Source organism: Hyperoodon ampullatus, assembly GCF_949752795.1.
Source record: "Hyperoodon ampullatus genome assembly, chromosome: 11".
NCBI classification, from domain to species: domain Eukaryota; kingdom Metazoa; phylum Chordata; class Mammalia; order Artiodactyla; family Ziphiidae; genus Hyperoodon; species Hyperoodon ampullatus.
The window spans coordinates 96587600-96606794 of record NC_136924.1 but is presented as its reverse complement, the minus strand read 5'-3'; the positions used below and the strand labels follow the sequence as shown (position 1 = coordinate 96606794).

General features: G+C 50.9%; 2 protein-coding genes across 2 annotated transcripts in view; both read right to left on the bottom strand.

Annotated features, from left to right (window-relative positions):
- Positions 1-432: 432 nt before the first annotated feature.
- NOP2 (NOP2 nucleolar protein) lies at positions 433-8936 on the bottom strand (the record flags this gene model as incomplete). The annotated part of the gene is given in 15 exon segments (XM_079714997.1): positions 433-665; positions 667-1223; positions 2408-2636; positions 2740-2862; positions 3007-3096; positions 3239-3378; positions 3921-4061; positions 4138-4225; positions 5077-5166; positions 5320-5776; positions 5891-5946; positions 7019-7257; positions 7451-7539; positions 7718-7763; positions 8831-8936. Coding segments are annotated over 15 exon segments (2574 nt in total). The 3' UTR covers positions 433-542.
- A 1252-nt stretch (positions 8937-10188) lies between these two features.
- Positions 10189-19195, bottom strand: part of CHD4 (chromodomain helicase DNA binding protein 4) — a 30338-nt gene continuing 21331 nt past the window's right edge. The window contains exons 26-40 of the mRNA XM_079714500.1: positions 18742-18922; positions 18571-18657; positions 18391-18479; positions 18153-18286; positions 17667-17811; positions 17388-17553; positions 17027-17124; positions 16788-16917; positions 16467-16538; positions 16004-16144; positions 15642-15750; positions 15395-15527; positions 11885-12080; positions 10982-11145; positions 10189-10799 (exon numbers count right to left, since the gene is read on the bottom strand). Coding sequence (XP_079570626.1) covers positions 10782-10799; positions 10982-11145; positions 11885-12080; positions 15395-15527; positions 15642-15750; positions 16004-16144; positions 16467-16538; positions 16788-16917; positions 17027-17124; positions 17388-17553; positions 17667-17811; positions 18153-18286; positions 18391-18479; positions 18571-18657; positions 18742-18922 — 1863 coding nt within the window. The 3' untranslated portion in view covers positions 10189-10781. The remainder of the gene's footprint in view (positions 10800-10981; positions 11146-11884; positions 12081-15394; positions 15528-15641; positions 15751-16003; positions 16145-16466; positions 16539-16787; positions 16918-17026; positions 17125-17387; positions 17554-17666; positions 17812-18152; positions 18287-18390; positions 18480-18570; positions 18658-18741; positions 18923-19195) is intronic.

Here is a 19195-nt window from a genome sequence, read left to right as displayed (position 1 = left end):
GCTTGGCGGAAGGGGCAGAGGTCAGCGGGGCGGAGGAGGCCAGGGAGTAGGCCAATGAAAGGCTCATTCGGAGGCTGGCACCTGGACCGACCTTTCCGGGTCTGAGGCTGAGCCCTGAGCCGACCGGACCCCGACCCATGCCCAGAATCCAGCCACAGTGGCAGGACATAAAACCCAGGTCCTCCAGTGCTCCATGGTTCTGGTGGCACGAAATTCACCTTTCCTACACCCCAATTGCCCTCCTCTCCGCTGAATCCGAACACCCAGGCTCTGACTCCATGACTCTCCTTCTCTTAGTCCCTGGGAACTGACCTGATTTCTCAGTATACAACACTGTCCCCCCACTTCACAGGTTCCCTGTCCCACCCTCCCGCCTCTACCCTTTAAGCAGCAAAGCCAGTACCCAGTCCCCTCAAAAAAACACACAGTGGCCAGAGATTATAAAATGTGTATTAAATTTCACATCCACGGTGGGGGAGCCATCCTCACAGAGGTAAGAGTTCCAACCCAGTAACAATGGCAATGAGCCACCCCAGTATAGTTCAACCATCCATCGAAGACAGCAGGGGCTGGCTGCCGCCTCTGGACAGAGATTTTCTCCTCTTTGCTGGTGGGGGCCGGCTGTAACTGCAGGGGGGCATGATTGGAGTCTTAGGTCCCTTGGGGGGTGCCATCCTGTTTCTGGAAGGCAGCTTTCTTGAAAGGCTGCTCTGGCACCCGCTGTTTAACCTCCTCAGCCCCTGTGGTGTTCCCAAGGGGCTGGCCACGGTCCTCAGGCTTGAGAGTGGCCTGGGTCTTGGAGAGGGACGGCACAGCAGGTGTTTCTGTGTAGGTGCCCTTAGGAGGAGCACGCTGCTTCCGGAAAGCAGCTTTCTTGGAGGACTGCAGTTTGGGTGACTGTTGCTTTAGTTTCCCAGCTACCTTTGGTTCCCTGACCACTGCTGCTTTTTCAGCTGGCTGACTGCTATCCTGGAGCTTGGAGGAAGCTTGGGCCTTTGTGACAGAAAACACAGTGGACAATTCTGAGTCTGTCCCTTTGGAGATGCCATTCTGCTTCTGGAAGGAAGCCTTCTTGGGATGTTTCCGTTTCTGCAGCCGCTGCTTTGCTTGACCAGCCACTCTGGCCTTCTTGGCAGGCTGGCTGCTGCTCTCAGGCTGGGGGGTCACCTGCCCTTTCAGGTTGGGCAAGTCTAGGTTCGTAAGGGGGGATATCACAGAATTTCCTGAGGGTAAAATTAAACACATGGTTTGAGAAAACAGGCCTCATCACTGAGTCTTGATCATTAGTGGAGGAGGTAAGTAGAGGTATTAAAATAAGGAAACTGCCGGGGTACTATCTCTTGGCCAAGGGTTCCACACAATTGGGATGGTACCTAAGAGCCGATTACCTGGCTTCATATTACTTAATATCACCTGGTCTTTACTCAAGTCATATTTGAACCCTGTATTAAAGAGAAGAAGGGATCACTACCCATCCCCATCCTTGGGCCAAAAAGTTTTCAGGGGAAGCTGTGCCCCCTTGAGGCCAGCAGGTAACAAGACACTCTAAGGAGGAGGTGAATCCTGAAAAAAACTGAAGCACTGGGCTTTTCTTTTAATCAGAAAAGATATTTTTTTCACGCAGAGTTTGATGAGATGCAGGAAAATAAGAAGGCACACAGAGCAACTAGAAACAAGCTAGTCTTCATTAATGAAGACTGACGTATTAAATATGTATCTTTACAGTTACAGCAAAAAAAATGCAAGAAATGTTGCTACTTCTTAAAGAGGTTTTTGTTCTGTTAACATTCAGATGGGACTTTTGTTAAGAGGCATTGTTTATAAAGAGGAAAAAAAATCAACTCAATAAGTCACGTGGTTTGTGTCCAGAGAAGCCCGCCTCTCCCTCTTCCAACTCAGCTCAGGGTGGCATCCCAGCAGGCAGAGCCCTCAGGCTTGTTTCAGAAAACCCCACCCTTCCCCTTGAGATCCAGGCCAGACTCCTCAAGATAGCTGAGGAAACGATCTGCAATTAGTGTGATGGGCTCAGAGAACGGACAGTTCTGAGGAGTCGCATGCCAACCCAGTGCTGACAAGGCTGGCCTGGCAGAGGTCTATTACCGGTAAGGCAACCCTCGGCCAAGAAACCACACTCGCGCTGGGAATGCATTTAGTGCCGAACAACTGCAGCCATTTAGCAGAATCAAGGAAAATACCCCATCCACGTGAACCCTTTAACGTACCGAACGGGGCCCAGGCTTGGGAACAACTCTAGCTGGGAAGAAAGGGGTCTCTCACTCAACCGTGCAAAGGCCGGGAGAGGGAGGCCGAGACCTGCCCTTCCCCGCAGTCACACTAGGAAGCCTCCTGAAGCTATGGTAGAAAGAGCAAAGGTGGAGATGAGAGGTACAAAGAGCACATTGCTTACCCGTTTGGGACTGGGGGATAGAATTGGAGAATTTCTTGAACTTGGCAATAAAGAAACCGTCCACGTTGTGGGTGTGAGGGTAGAAGCGGCGGGTGGAGCGCAGGGTGGGGTGGAAGCGCCTTTCCCGGAAGCGGGTGAAGCCCTCCTGGCCGAAGTCCAGGCCCGTGGGCACCAGCCGCACGTTCCTTTTTCTCAGGGCGTAGTCTACCACCCACTCGTTCTCTTCCACCTGACGTGTGGGGGAGACAGAGACGGAAGGGAAAGCGGAGCTGGAGCGGAGGGGGTGCTGGGGGGCGCCAGCCCTGCCCCTCCCGCCCCCCGACAGGCCTCACCATGATGGAGCACGTGCAGTACACGAGGTAGCCCCCCGTCTTGGAGGTGGCGCTGACAGAGTCAATAGCGCTCAGCAGCAGCTCCTTCTGAAGGTGCGCGCAGCGCAAGATGTCCTTCTCATCCTGTTCCAGGACGGAGAGACCCACAGCGTTGGACTTTCTAAAGGTGGCCTCAGGAGACGTGAGCTGCTGACTGCCCACCTCCCACCCCGCTTCGCCAGCCCCGCTTCCCCCGAGACTTTTCAGCTGGTCCCCCAACCCCTGCACCTTGTTAGTCTTCACTGCTGGGTCCTTGGAGATGATCCCGGTGCCACTGCAGGGAGCATCCAGCAGGACTCGGTCAAAGCCCCCCACCACCTGGGGAAAAAGGTCGGCTAAGTGGATGTTTTCGGCAACCTGAACCATACCGATTATTTCCTAAGGGCAGGTCTCAACCTCCTGAGGTCGGGAAGAGAGCACGTGAGACGCCCCAGGAGAGACGCACAGCGGGGAGCCCCACCTTGGGAAACTGGCGCCCGTCATAGTGGCTGATGACGGTGTTGGTGACTCCCAGGCGGTGCAGGTTGCCCACAACACTCCTGAGCCGCTCGGCGTTGGCATCGTTGGCGAGGATCACACCTGTGTTCCTCATGAGCTGGGCTGGAGGGAGGAGGGCGCAGTGCTCACCGGCCGCTCCTGTGCCTCCACAGCTGCCGGCCACCCTCCAGCCCAAGACTCTGCCTATGAAGTCTCACCCCTCCCCCCAATCAGCTGCAACCCCACTGGCTACCCAGTGTGCACTGGCCCTGTGATGAGCAAGCCCGCCAGGACGACTTTCCTGATCGTTACTGAACGCCCTTCTGATGCTTCAGACGAAGTTACTTCTTCCAAGAGGTAACAGTTTAATGAAATGGTTACGACTAATTACACGTAGCGGTTACTATGCCAGGGACTTGCACATGCGCACCTCAACCCTCACGACCCACACGTAACGTAACGGCCAACACGAGCACCATCACCTCGCCGCTCCACAGGTGCCCAAGGTCCCGTGGGCAGTAAGAGGCCCTCGTGGGGGTGGGGCTGGAGCTGGGCCGACCCCAAAACCTGTGCTGCTGCCCACTCTGCTGACCGCCTGCACAACCCCACCTCCTTTCATAAGCAGAGAGCCAGCTGAAGCCTAGCCCCGCCGGCCCTCCTCATACCTATGTAGCTGGTCTTTCCTCCAGGGGCACAACACATGTCCAGGATCCGCTCATGCTCCTGGGGTGCCAAGGCCATGACGGGCAACATGCTGGAGGCCCCCTGCAGCATGTAGTGCCCGGCCAGGTACTCGGGAGTGGCACCTGTGGACGAGGACCCGCCTGTGACGTGCTGGGACGAGGGCAGGGGCGGGAGGGCTCCGGGGCGGGGAACACTTACCAATGGGCACCGAAGAATCATATACCACGAGTCCAGTCTTCGACCACTTGCCCAGGGGATCCAGGTTAACCCCACGATTGATCAGCGCCTGAAGAAAAGATGGATGAAAGTGTTAAAACCTCGGAAGCTACTCTACCCAGGAGGGGGATGGTCCTGGCGGGAGGCCTGCGGCACCACAACCCCTAGAGCTTAGTCAGGACACAATCATCACAGGCACGCGGAACCGTCTGTCCCATCCCGTCCCGTGGTCTCCTTCTCCTTAGCCTCAGGTTCTAACTCAAAGTCTGAACTCCATCCCAATGGAGCACACTGCCAGCTCCTGTTCTTTTATCTCCTGGAAGTGGACCCCGATTTTCCAAGAGCCTCAGCCCCCTTGCCATCCTAAAATTTAGCATCATTGTTTATAGCAACGTTAAAGATAATTATCATGTTACCTTCCAGGAGAGACAACAGAAGCCAGACACCAGGAGACAGACAACACACAGGGCCACACCACTGCCTCTGGCACCAGGGTTTTAACCTGGGGCCCCTGAACCCTTGGAAACGAGGAGCTTAAAATACTGCTTGTGTGTGTGTGTCGCATCTTCTCCTGGGAACAGGAATCACAGTCTCACCAGCTTCTCAATGATCTACGAGGCAGACAACCCCCTCCCGCTTCTCTGTGAGGCGGCACTTTCATCGTGATGCGGATGTCTCAGCCCTGTCACAGGGAGCAGAGGCTGAAGGGACGAGCTCCCCCATCGACAGGGGTCCTCAGCCCTGCCGGACAGACCCAGCGTGACACCAGGCCTAGGCCTGCCTCCTGGGACCATGCCTGTACCAAGAAATGCCTAGGTACTAAGACCCCCCACGCCCAGTGGGGTGGGACGGGGGTGTCTCTGGGATTCGCAGAAGTCAGTGCCTCCCTGAGACAAGCCAACCTCAGGGCCCACTCCTCACCTGAGCGAGGTCCCGGCGCCGGGTCTTCAAGGTATTGGTCCTGAGGGTGATGGGCCGAGGCACCTCATTGGCTTCCAAAAACTCCACCAGCTGGGACAGAGCATGGCAGGGAGCAGGTCAGGCTGGCCTAGGGGCGCAGCCAGAAGAGCAGAGAGCACGGGGGCTGGCGGCCTTCTTACACAGTGTAAGAGGAGAGAGGGTGAGGAAAGAAAGCGTGAAGGGCGCAGAATGGCAAGTCGGTACCTCAGACAGAGGGAAGAGGTCCATGAGCTTGCCCAGGAGGAAGTCTCCGTAGGAGTAGTAAGCGGCCAGATCCTTTCGAAGCCGCTGCAGATATTCAGAACGAGACCGACCTTCCTCCCGCTGAGTCCCAAAATCGCGCAGCACTCCCACTATGTCTTGGATGCGCTTGTGAACTCGCTGCAAGTCTGGAACCTGGGCATGTGGGCCTGTTAAGGAACTGCTTCCTGATTGCCTGGGGCCTGGAAATGCCTTCCCCCAAGCATCCCCCTCCGGCTCCCCCCGCCCCAGAAGGATATCCTGCTCCAACTCCCCAGCAGGGGGCAGCACAAAAGTCTCCTCCTCGTCCACGTTGATCCGCAGGTCCCCTTTCATCTCATCCTCCTCTTTGGGGCCTGACTCAGGGGACACTTTCTCCTCTTCCTCCTCTTCGTAGGTCTCCTCCTCGCTCCACTGGCCCCTGTAAACAGGTCCAAGAGCAGAGTGGTTCACAGATCAAAGCAGACACCTCCTCCTTCATTTCCTTCAGCCCAGCCGCTGCCTACTCTCCACCCTAAGAGTTTCCAAAACTCACCCAGCAACAGCCTCCTGGGCCTTCTGCTTCCGAGCAGCCCTTTCAATGGGCAGCAACTGAATAAAGAGACAAGAGGCTGGTGACGCAAAGCTTGCCCTTCCACCAGCCCACGAAATACTTCCCACCTGTTTTTTTCCTAAATACAAACATAACTCTTGCTCCCAGAAAGAAATTTAGACCCTGAAGAAGTGAATATAAGATTGGCAAAATAGTTACCATTACTCAAGTAAAATGATGGATTGAAAGAATTCGTTACATTGCTCTTCCCATATACCCATAGGTACATGGATGGGTGGGCGGGACACACACACACAAAAACTGCCCTGGGCACCCATTTTGCCATATTTTCCTCCACACTTACTCTACATTTTTCACATAGTTAAAATCGTGATTCATTTTCAAGTCTATTTCTTGCCTTTTCTCATTCACAGTTAGATCACAAGCATTTTCGCAGACATAATGGCCAAACGTTAATTTAGCATACGATGAACCATAGTTCATTTAAGCATATTAGGCATTTTGGAAGTTTCCAGAGTTTTGGCATTATGGTCCACATGGTGCCTGGAAATCTCAAAACAGTAGCTCTGTAGAGAGAAGGGGGGTTGGGGGACAGGGGTGACGGTGGGAACTTTCTTTTTATTCCATACGACTCGATTATGCTTGAATTTTCCTAGTAACACACTCATATACTTAAACTGTATAATACATAATAACTTCTTACACTTTGGCAAGTAAACCTCTGTCTACATTCTGGATCGCCTTCCTAAGGTGGAATTACTAAGTGAAAAGGAAAAACCTTTTTAAGGTTCTCAGATACCAAATGCTTTAAAAAAAAAAAAAAAAAAGTGTGTGCATTTCTAGTCCCAGCAGTGGGGCCATCCAAGTGTCCGCCTTACCATGTCCTCACCAGCACTGAGCGTTGTCATATTTTAAAGCGCTCTATCCTGCGGCTCTTTTAAACTTGCACATGCGCTGAGAGGAGGTAAGGTGCTACGAAAAGTGATGGAACACTAAAATCCCTTTTCTCCACTCAGGCTTGTCCTTGTCACCGAGAGACAGTCTCAAGGATCTGGAAAGACTCTAAAAGGCAAGGACGGCTTTCTGAAGACCCAGAGAGATAAAGCTCACCTCTGCACCGTCATCCTCATCTTCGTCCTCCGAGCCAGAGTCAGCTCCATAGTCATCCACCATATCAGCATCACTGTCCTCGGAGCCCCAGAGGTCCCCCTGGTTCACCACACCATCCCCTTCAGAGTCTTCCTCCTCTTCTTCCTCGTCACTGCTGTGGGTTGGTGCTGGGCGCTTCCGGCCTCGAGCACTGTTAAATAAGGGTGGGGCTCCCTTCTTGCTGGGTGCCTGGGCAGCTCCTGCAGAGATCCCGAAGGGTTTGAAGAATCCTGGACTGACGGCAGCCACACACTGATGGAGCCTGTACTTTCTACCCCCCAGGAATGTCCTCTGGCTGTTCCTTTCACTTCAGAAATACTCAACAAGCCCCTCCCTACCCAGGACCCAGAGGACTCCTCACGTGGCACCCAGCTCCTATTTCCTTCCACTGACCTTTTGATAGCTTTGCAGGCAGTGGTTTGGCCCCAGGGGACTTATTCACCTCAGGGGCTTCAGCAGAACCCAACCTCCTCCTGGCTGCCCTGAAAACATAAAAGGAGGAAACGGAACACATCTCTAGGCCCTGCCACTTCCCAGCGCAGGGAAACCTGACAGCCCCCAACAGCTCCTTCCATCAGCATGATCACATGGGAGCATGTGCCTAAAGACGAGTGGGACCAATTTAATCTGTGTGACGTAAGTCTAGACGTGCACACTCACCTCTTTCGGGCACGACTGGACAGCCTCTTGAAATTTTCATCACCACCTGTTTAAAAAAAATTTTTTTTAAACAGACAGAACAGGAGGTTACAGGGGAAATGAAAAAAAAGCAACGGGAAAGGAAATAAAAGGGAAGAGAACTAGAACACTAGTTAGAGGCAGTAGATTATAACTCACTCCACTGTGCTCTACCGGGAGCTGGATAAGAAATGTAAAGGAGCTGATTTCCATCTGGCTGTTCATCAGCCAAATCCAAACAGGGCCTCCCTCCAGACTGATTTCAACAAACAGCATCAGCATCATTCTGGTAACACAGATTCAAAACTTTCTTCTGCCCTTTTCTTTTACTCTCAACTCATCAGCTACCAACCACAATAGATTTTACCTTTACAACTGCTGCTGTTCATATATTCTCCAAGAAACAGAAAGTTTAAATCTCAGCTCTGTCATTTAATAATTATCTACAGGTTAACCTCTCAGCACCCATTTCCTTAGCAGGGCCTCTCTCACAGGACACTGAGAATGAGAGGATACAATGTGTCCAAAGGCTTCGGTGTAGCGTTTAGCATTTGCCAACACCTCGGTAAACTGCATCCTTTATATGATGCTCAACACAAACCACCTGCCCATTCTTCCCTCCCACCCGGTCTTCCACGCAGTAGACTACTAACCATGCGGGAACCAGATCTGTGCCTTCCCATCTCCATGCCCTCAACAACGCAGTTCACAGTGACTGGCCTATCCCCTTCCAACTTCCACTTGCTAAAATGTCACCCATTTTTCAAAACCCGACTGCTTCACAAAATCTTTTCAAACAAAATCTTTTCAAACTAACTCCGTAGGATCCCCCTCCCTCTGAACTCCCTCACTGTTAAACCACACCTCTCCTTGCATGGGTACTTGTGTCCCTGTCGCATCTTCCCTAAGGTCTAAACGCTAATGAGAGTATTTCATTCCTACTTATTTCCTAGTAACTCATTAAAAGAAAATTCCGCTTGAACAGAAAACGAACACACAAAATGACTAAAAAAACGGAAGGGTTACGCTACAGATAAAAGAAGAGCGCAAAAGCTGGAGAATCGGGAGAGGGAGCACGCCAGACCAGACCCTTACCTGCAGGCAAGAATTTGGCAAGTTCGGTCTCGGCACCTTTCTGTTTCCGGGCCTTTCGGCCCGGCCCGCGCTTCTCCTTCTTCGTAGGGTCCAATTTACGCCCCATGGTACTGGGGAAAACAAAACGGGAGACAGTAGAGGAGCGCGTATTGGAAGGGAAAGGCAGAACGCAGACGAAGCGAAATGGAGCGGGAGAGAGTATCGCCTCCACCAGAACCTCGACTCAACAGCCCCTCGAGGCCTGGCCAAACCTCCACTCCACGCTGAGCCCCGGGCTCTGGGTCCCACGCCCTACGTACCGCGTACCCCCACCCTCCCCACGCCCCAGTCCAGGTCAGCGCCTCACCCTTCCTTCCCCAAATTCCTCCAGATCCGCCCGAAGCCTCGGCTCACCTGGAAGCCAATCCAGCCCCGAGACGGGATTCGGCGGCAGGCGCAGGGCTCCACGTGCAGCCCAGGTCAAGCGCTCCGACGCTGCACCACGAAAACGTCTCACGCAGGCGCCCTGCGTGCCTGCCGCGGCCCCGCCTCTTCCGGTCTTCCGGTCCGCCGCGGAGGCAGGAACGTTTGTTTCCCCGGCCCGCGCGGGGCTGGGGGCTGTGCGGCCGGGCACGATTCTCGGGCGGACCGCTCTACCTTCCCACCGGGCGGAGAAGGCGGTGCATCCAAGGCGTTTTCGGCTTCCCCGCCCTCCCCTCCGGGCGAGGGCCTTTCGCCTTACTGCAGATTTCAGTCGGAAATACTGTACCCGGAAGCCGCCCCTTCCCCTCGAACGGAGGCGCCAGAGCCGGGCCCTCCTCCGCCCGACGTCGTCTCAAGATCGGGGGACCCCACGCCTGCGACGCGGAAACCCTCTTCCTTGACCCCAGACCCCGCGCTCCCCCTCAGGTAACGGTCCTCTCTGCCCAGGTTCCCGTCTTGGAGGTCGGGAGGAAGGCATCTCGCGTCTTGACTTCATTCAAGCAAGTTAACAGAAAAACCGACTTCAGCCTTTCTTCAAATAGACAGCAAGGTGGTGCTTAGCTGTTAAAACTGTTCCAGCCCTTCGTTGGTTTTGTCTTCCCAACTCTGCGAGGAAGACCCCTTCATTTTATACGCGCGACGTCCACAGCCCGGAGAAGTCCGCTTCCGCACCCTCGCGGAGACAGGAGGCCGCGGTGTGGGCTGTGAACCCCGGGGCTCCGGTGGCCCCGCTGTGCACAGGTGGGCTTGTCAGCACGCGGCACGTGCACAGTGGGAACTCGGCTCTTTCATGACATCTCAGGACACAAGGAAACTCTTTGTCTCCAAACCCACATGTCCCAGGGCTCCCATCAGAAACATCCACCTGCGCCTACACCCACACTGAACGAGAGCACTAAAATACAAGGAAACTTTTATTTTCAATTTTCGTCAAGAAATTTGCTGTGGTTTTTTATGCTTTTGGTTTTTTTTTTTTTTTCCACTTTATTTAATTCTAGCCACTCAGGGGCTGGAGCCGCTGGGTTCCTGGTATTAAAAAGATGCCAACAGAGGTAGCTGTGTCTCACCCAGGGGCCCGGCCCACTGTGAATACCCCCCCAAAAAGGAGAAAAAACACAAAATAAACCAACAAAATAAAACCAAAAGGAGGAAGAAATTCTGATCATTTTCTTCAAGCCTGTTGGGAACCCGCAACAGTTTGTGTGTAACAGACGTTACAGTGGGGAGAAGCCAGGGCCCGGAAGGCCAGCCCGCCAGCTCCCCGCAGATGGCGCCGGCGCTACTGCTGCATGTCTCTCCAGCAGGAAGGGCACCACTGCCCCTCACTCCCTCCCCTCCCCCAGTGCTCAGCGGGGCTGTTCCTCTACAACTTGGAAGATGGGGCAAAAGGAAGGAGAGGGTCTCTCAGGCCCCCAGGGGAGAAGCTGGGCAAGGGAAAGTGAGGAAGGTCACTGCTCAGCGGTGGAGGTGGTATCATCAATCTGGATCTTCACTGCTGCTGGGCTACCTATAGGAAGAGAAAGCCAAGGGAGTCAGAATTCCAGACTCCAGGAACCCACCTGATCCCCAGGGAACTCACTGGTAAGCCAGCCCCACCTGCCCAGTATGTAAAGCTAGGGACAGACAGCAGAGTTAAAGTTCTAGAATGGCTCTGTTGGGAGAGCTGGCCAGACGAAAATGGTCCTATACCTGCTGTGGAGGTGGTTCAGGTGCCCGGTTTGCCAGGCGACTGAGAATATTACGCTCTGACATCTGTAGCCTCACAGCAACTGGGGGAATTCGGGCAATAGTAGCTGGGAGTCGAGTCACATCGGCTTTCATGTCACTCAGCAGTTCTTCTAGCTGTTTCAGAACTGCAGGGGGAAGAGAAAGAGGCGGTGAGCCATGGTGGTCAAGACTGAGGTCCATCTTCCCATTAAGTGGACCCCCCCCATATTACTTCTCAATGACCAAGTGACTGATGTGCCAGAGTATTGTCTTTTGTCACTGAGTCACCTGACCTGGCTCCACCACACTCAAATTCCTGTCCCTCATATTCCAGTTCCAACTGTCCATGATTCTGTGCTTTCTAAAGCCAACTGTCCCTTGATCCCTATTGTCTCTATTTCCTCCACTTCTTCAATAGCTGTTTCTATTGTTTCCTCTTCTCCCTATCTCTCCTCTGCACCTTTGGAGCTGTCTCCCTCTTCCTTTATAACAGCTTTCTTTTCCTCATTTCACTCTCCATCCCCCTCACAACGTCTGAACTTTAATTAAAAACAGAATGTTGAAAGCAGTCTAGAATTTAACAAGATCTTAGGTCACCTTGTTACCTCTAAACTATCCCAGATCACACTATATTATTCTGCTTTCCTTTCCACCTCCAAGAACTGGAATACATTCAAGAGTTAAAAAGCAAAGAACTACTGTCCTTGACCGTCTCTAAGATGTTAGCTTCCTAAGAAGGAACGCAAGGATCCCCAGCACACCCTAAGCTCCCAGACAAAGAAAGGGGCTCCAGAAAGGCTCAGACCTGAGAAGTAGGTGTGTGTCGGGGAGGGGCAGAGGAGGAAGGAGGCCAAGTCCACAGGAGGCAGGGGAGCCACTGGCTACCTTTGTGCAGGACCGCATTTGCTGGCTTGTTGCCCGCCATCGACTCCTTGGACAGGTGCTGATGACTCTCTGCCAAACACTCCACCTCAGCGAAGCGGGTGTTCAGGGCCATGGAAGGGTGCGAGGGATCCTCTGACATGTTCAGGTAAGCCGCCCGACGCAGCTGCTCCTCAATCACCAGCGCTTGTTCTAAGAGCTGGACGAGAGAGAAACGGGAGATGGCAGCTGGACTGACACTCACTTTGCTCATTTCTCATGGGCCGCTCCGAACCCACACCTGGCCAGTTCAACATTCCGTTGCCTTTTTCACCCCACTTTGAAGGTCTGTGTTTTTAAAGCTCTTTACCCTTTATTGATTCACTCTTATACAAAAATGATAAACCCTCAATTTAGAAAATACAGAATGTATAAAGAATTAAAATCACAATTCCACCTCCGAGAGCTACTGTTAACATTTTGAGGTTCTTTTGTTACATGTTTTTTACAAAATTAAGATTCTATATATGTATTTATACTGTTTTCACTCAAAGTTACATAGTAAGGCTCTTCCCTTGTTATTAGCTGCTCTTTATAAAAGATGACTTTTTTTCCCCCATTCTTTTTCAAATTCTTTTCCCGTTTAGGTTATTGCAGAATACAGATGATTTAATGGTTATGCATGGCAGTCCATCTACCCTATCGCTTAAGTTGTTTTACTCTCTAAAATTATTCCTGTTGTTTCTTTTCTTTCATCTTTATATCTCATGCCCATTCCTTTCCTTCCTCAATAGGCAACCCTTCTAATATACCTACTGTGTGTCTTTTTGTGGGTTTTCTTGAAGACAGTATTGTTTCACGTGCACATGTCTCATTTACAGAATGTTTTTCTGTACATTATAAAATCCTTTTTCATTTCCCCACTATGTATCTTTTTTAAAGGTCCATTTATATTACAAAACGTGTACTTCGTTGCTGCCAACTGTTTCTTAATGCTCCATGATGTGAATCCACATTTTACCTACCCACACTCCCAATGTCAAACATCTAGGTTGCCTCCAGGCCCCACCACCAAAAATCATAATGCAACGAACGCTTGCACATGTCCCCTGATGGAGCTGTGTAAAACGGCCTTTGAAATACATTCCAAGGGACAGAACTTTTTTGGGGGGGGACAGAATGCTGATTCATGACTTACGAGACTTATTTTACTCAAGTAGCCACTGGTTCTTAAAAAGAATGAATCCACTAGGGGTCAGGAACAAGGACAGTATGAGAATAATGGACTGTTGTTTCTTCCAGAAGACCTGGCTCCATTCAGGCCTACTAACTTACCCCCAAACAGACCAAGCACCTACTTTCAATCTATATACCACCCTGTCTCCTTCACCAGCTCCCCTCCCTCTTGCCCCAAACTATGAGCTTTCTCCAGCATCAGCGTTCTCCCAAGAGCTCTCTCCCCTCCTGGCATCAGCCAGCACCTCTATGCAAATGAGTTGGTGCTTTTCAAACATGTATCTCAAGCACTGATTGTTCTGATCCCACTTGTGCATGGTTGATCACTTTGATCCCACTTGTTTAATGGTGGTGGGAGTACTGGGAGGATATTTACTTGTGAAAAACAACAAACGACTTGTGTAAAATTGAACTTAACTTTTTTCTACAAACTGCTCCCTCTCCTCCTCACTTCCCTGATCTGCCAATGATAATTTAACTTTCTCAGTGACTCAGACTCAAAACTTCACTTATTTTTGGAGTCTCACTCCTTTGTATCTCAAATTCAATAAAGTAACTCAGGGGTCAACAAACTATGGCCTGTGGGCCAAATCTGGGCCACTGCCTGTTTTTGGATGGCCCAAGAGCTAAGAATGGGTTCTTCATTTTTAAATGGTTGAAAAAAAATCAAAATAATAGTTTATAAAGCTTCATACAAATTATACGAAGTTCAAATTTTAGTGTCGATAAATAAAGTTTTACTGGAACATATTCATACTTACCACCTATGGCTGCTTGCACACAGAGTTGAGTGTCAGTGTCTCACAAGGCCTGAATTACTCTGGCGCCTTAATAGAAAAAGTTTGCTGACCCCTACAGTAAATCAGTAAATCCTGTAAATTCTTTAGTGTTTCATTCCCTTTATCTTTTATTTATTTATTTTAGTATTTATTTATTTGGCTGCACCGGGTCTTAGTTGCAGCACGCTAGATCTTAGTTGTGGCATGGGGGATCTAGTTCCCTGACCAGGGATCAAACCCGGGCCCCCTGCACTGGGAGCGCAGAGTCTTAACCACTGGACCACCTGGGAAGTCCCTCGTTCCCTTTATCTTATCCTTCTTATTTTCCACAACCAGCATCACAGACGAGCCCTTCCTACCTCATGACTATATGATAGTTCTGTAATCTCATGAATGTTCTCTTTCAGTTTCCCTTGGTTGTATCAAAACCCTTCACAAACCCTCAATGGCTGCCCATGAACTATAAGGTAAAGTCCAAACTCTCTTATCTGGTGCCAAAAACCTACCTACCGACCTCCAGCCTTACTTCTCTCTCCAGTGTACCTCCCACCATCATCAACACAAGTGTCTTCTACACCCCACCTGGACTATTTGCTGTTTCCAAACACCATAAGCTCTACAGGCTCTGTCTTTGCCTAACCTAATTCTTTTGATCAAAGGGCCTTCCGTTTCTATCCAGCAATCTCTATTACATTCACCAAAACTTCATTCCAATGCCATCTTCTCCCTGGAGCATTTGTGAGCTCTCCCCACTCCCCACATTCCCTCTGGAGAACTTTCTTAAGGATTTAGCAGTCTCCCTCGCAACACACAGAATGACATTCATTTGACCACACGTCTGCCTCTACGTTAAACTGAGAGCTCCTTGAGAACAGGCACCAGGCCTGTCCCTGGCCCACCCATTACCTAGCACATGATGTTGGAATGTTTATTAGTGTACATTTCTTATTCCCCCAATTATACTCAGCGTTGAGATCCACGTGTCTCATCTCCATGGTATCCCATTATGATGGTCTGCACACAAGGTGCCCTTAATATGCATTTGCTGAATTCCTGAGGAAAACCCCCCTTCAGTCCTGGGCCTATCAGCCCTAGTGATTCTGAAAATGGAGCTCCACACCTTTGCGTCTACCCCACCCTTCATCCACACAGACCCAGAAAAACGTACCACCAGCCCACTGGCAGCCCTGTCTCCTCAGAGATCCAATTCAGTCCCACCTCTGTATCTTTCCTGAACACTCCAGCCTACGTGTTCCCCAGCACACCCACTGCACTGGTCTGTGTCATGCATCAGGCACAGTCATCTTCAGCCCTTAACCAACTGGTTAACCTTCAGGTCTGTATGTGTTGATCTCTGATATTTAAGATATTGGGAGCAAAGCCTTTCACAGAATACAGAGCGAAGTGCACAAGAGAACACAATAATCAGCGTGGCTGAATGAGGAGACTCCCTCCTTTAGTCCCTTCTGCACTTTAAGGGCTGCCACTTCCACGCTGTATTCCTCCCCGTCCTGCTCACCTTGAACCTTCGGGCTAGAAACTTATTCTTGATCTCTAAGAAATTGCCACGGTTCATTTCACCCTTGAAAGGCTCATTGAGGATAGCATAGCGTGGGTCATTCTGGATGTCCTGCCACCGGGCATAGCCATGGCTATTGGAAAATTAATTGCTCAGGAAAAACGAAACAAGGAAATTAAGAACTTCAAACTGTGGACCCTCAGAAACCTTCACCAAGGACCTCAGCCCCAACTCAGGCAAAGGATACTTTATGATGCCAGCCAGCAGCCAGTAGTCGTGCCGTCGGTGCCAGATCTCGTAAGTCTTCTTGGTGACTGTGGCTGCCCGCTCCTCATTCTGCCACAGGGAGTGCAACTCTGAGGAGGAATTTAGGGAAGGTTGGGGAGAAAAAGAAAGGCAAACATCTGTGAGAATTCAAAAAGCTATTTATTCCTGATCCCCAGATACCAACTTAATATACCCTCTGGCTTTCTCACATGGAGCCCAGAGGAGTGTGCAGTCAGCCTGGCATTCTCTCTAGGAGAGGTAAAGTCTCTGTACCCTGGTTTCTGACAAGAACCCTGATTTCACCTCGAATCCACCTAACCCCAGTGGGCCCCTTTTTCATACCAGTAAAACCGCCATCTGCGATGTTGAACATGAAACGCTGTTTAATATTTTTCTTCTGCTTCTCATCATTCAGGTCCTTGGGGGTCTCTCCATTCTGAAGCATCACCTCTTTTTTCTCTACTTCTTCTTCTTTCTTCTCCTCTACAGGACACGCAGAAGAAAAATGTCAGCTCCAGACAGAAGCCAGCACCATAGCCCTTACCCATACATAGCACCATATGCTACAAGATACCCATCCACCTCCACCCTTTCTCCACAGAAGTGTTCTTAAACCCAGGAAAAGGTGCCACTGGCCCACTGACAGCCACATGTGGGGAGAGGTGGAGTCTTTTAGCTTGCGATAAAATGATTATATGGGTATGGATGGGGGAACCTGGGGGCGGAGGGGTGTCCGAGAGATAAAGTCCTTCCTCTCAGCTTTAGAGTCCTTTTAAAAGCACAGTCAGCTTCTCCAAACACCCACCTTTGTCCTCCACCACAATGGGAGTCAGATCGACGGCTGACTTCTCCTCCACCTTCTCCACATCAGCAGTACCTGGGAGAACAGATGGCACTGACAGCGTATCTAAGGAAGCATACTCTCTGTTCTACACTATATCCTGGACCTAAATCCTGATGATGAATGTCTTAAAAGATGTCTTGAGAGAGAAAAAGCCCACAGTTCAAAATCAAGGGTACAAGATTCTTCAGTGTGTCACTTCCTCTGCACTTCCCTCCAGCCGGGCTGCAAGTCCAAGAGCAACTGTGGTTCACAGGGATCTGTAGTGTGTGAAAATGTGCATACCTTTGGGATCTGTCTCCATTGGTTCCTCTGTTCTCTCCTTGACCTCTGCCTTTTCCACTTTCTCCTCTCCCTCGGGAGGCTCAACAAGGACTTTTTCGTCCTCTGAGGCAGGGGCAGGGGGCTGTGTACACTTCAAAGGAAAGAAGAAAGAAGCTGAAGCAGACAGGCCAGCACCCAAGAGGAAGAACAGGCTTATCCATCTGCCTTTGGTGTGGCATCCAGTCACCCCCGTCTCTTACCTCAACAGTGGCTTCAGGGGCTGCAGACTTCACTTCCTTTTCTCCTTCTGCACTGTCTTCTTCTTTGAGGCTATTTTCCTCTATTTTTATCCCATCCTCTGCACACCAATAATAGACATTCATTAGGAAGAAGGTCCCAGATCAGAGAGAAGGTCACACCTTCTCAGTTTGTCTCATCTTAAACTGTCCTCTCGTGCCTTTAAGAGCCAGCCCTATTCTTAGGACAGCCCTCCTAAACTGAGAGGGAGATTGCTGTGTGTCCTGCCAGATTCCCCTGTTAGAACTGAGCACAGGGAAGCAGAAAAAGCAAAGGCCAGGACAAGAAGAAGAGGCTAGGAAACAACAGTCCAGGCAGACTTACCAGCGGGTGGGGCCGGTGCAGGAGTATTGGGTTGTGTGTCCCCTGGAGTGGAGGGTGTGGGAGTCTTTGGGGAAGGTGACCCTGGCTGTGACATTTTCTTGTTTTCCTCTACTTCCGCAAGTTCGGGCATGCTCCAGCGCCCATTAACATGTTCAAACTCCTGAACCTGCAGCAATGGGACAAGACGCTGAAGACCCAATTCCATCTAGGTTCCTTTCCTGCTGGCTCTCCAGTTTCACCTAGAAACCCCTGAACGATGGAGGGAGGTTCAGGGCTCACCTTCTTGCGAATCAAGGACATGACACCAATCCTAGTAAGGACATGCTGGCGAGACAGGCCTTCTCGGGGTACACCATCAGCGAAGGTCTCGGCCCCGTCTGCTCCCGGCTCACATAAATGCCGCATAAAAAGAGAGACGTAAGCCCTGTAGTAAACAAATAGAGAAATGGGTTAAACAGCAATCATGCCAACTCCTAGATCAGATTCTTTCCCACCCGCAGTCAGGCATCACCCCAGACAACAACTATGGCTCCATGTGAGGTAAAGCCCACCATCGCGCTGAAAGCTGGTCTCCAGACCCCACACCATGTCCCAGGTCCTCTTCCAGGGAAGCTAGGAGTACAAGGAACCCTATTACTAACAGCTTCACTTGCCAACGTCAGCAGAGGAGACAGCCGATTTCCTGCACAGCCTGCACTAGTACTGTGGAGTGACCAGAGACTAAAAGCCCTTGCTCTACAACAGGCATTCCAGCCCCCAACTTACTTGAACTCTTTCTCTGACTTGCCTCGCAGATCTCTCACAAGCCACTGGGTGGTAAAAGCATCCTGAGGTGGCATCCCGTATCGCATAATCGCATTAAGAAAGGCTTTTCGCTGACGAGCATTAAAGCCAAGAACCTGGGGGGAGAAGGAACCTAGGTGAGAGAAGGAGTAGACCTTACTCCACCAAAGACCCGACAGCAGCACTCACCCAACCTTCCCTAGAACGGAACGGTACTTACTTCAATATTCCCACCAACACGGGCCAACAGAGGAGGCAATGGCTTATCTTTATCATTCCGCAGGCCCTTGCGACTGGGCCTGCGGGGAGCTGCAAGAAGAAAAGGATGCGTGAGTGACACTGATAGGGATATCAGACAAGGCAATATTTAAAAAATCCAGCAGAAAGGCATAGCCCTCACCTTCTGAACGTTCATCAAAGTCTTCATCACCTTCCTCTGAGGCCACTGAATAATCGGACTGGTTGTCGGACTGGTCGTCCTGCCAATCTGGAGGGAGAGAGGGCAGATGAGCGGGGCCCACTGCTCTAGTGGAACGGCCCATGGGTGGGGGGCGGGGCCGGCCACACACACCTCGGTCCTCCTGGGAGCCATCATTGTAGTTGACCTGTTTACGGATTCTCTTTCCTTTGCCCAGATTGCGGGCCAGATCTTCTTGCTGCTGCTCATAATGGTGCCGCAGCAATTTCTCCCAGTAGTCAGGGTCCACACTTTCTTCCTGTTTTATGATTTCCCGTTCTACCTCCTCTTCCTCCTGGGACAGAGGGAGGGCCAGGACTCAGGGGTGCTGAAGTCAGCACCACCAGCTACCCCTGGTCCTCACAGTTCCCATTCTGCTAGCTCCTTTTCATGACTGGACTCTGAAATACTTGGTGTGCCTGCTTGGACCTAAGAGCTTAAAAGAAATTTAATTGACAAGACATGGTTCCTCATAATTATGTTGAGATTAGCAGTCAGAATAACTAAAGAAAAATATAGGATGGAGCTGTTACCACAAGAGAAGGATGAAGAGACAGTATGTTTTCTT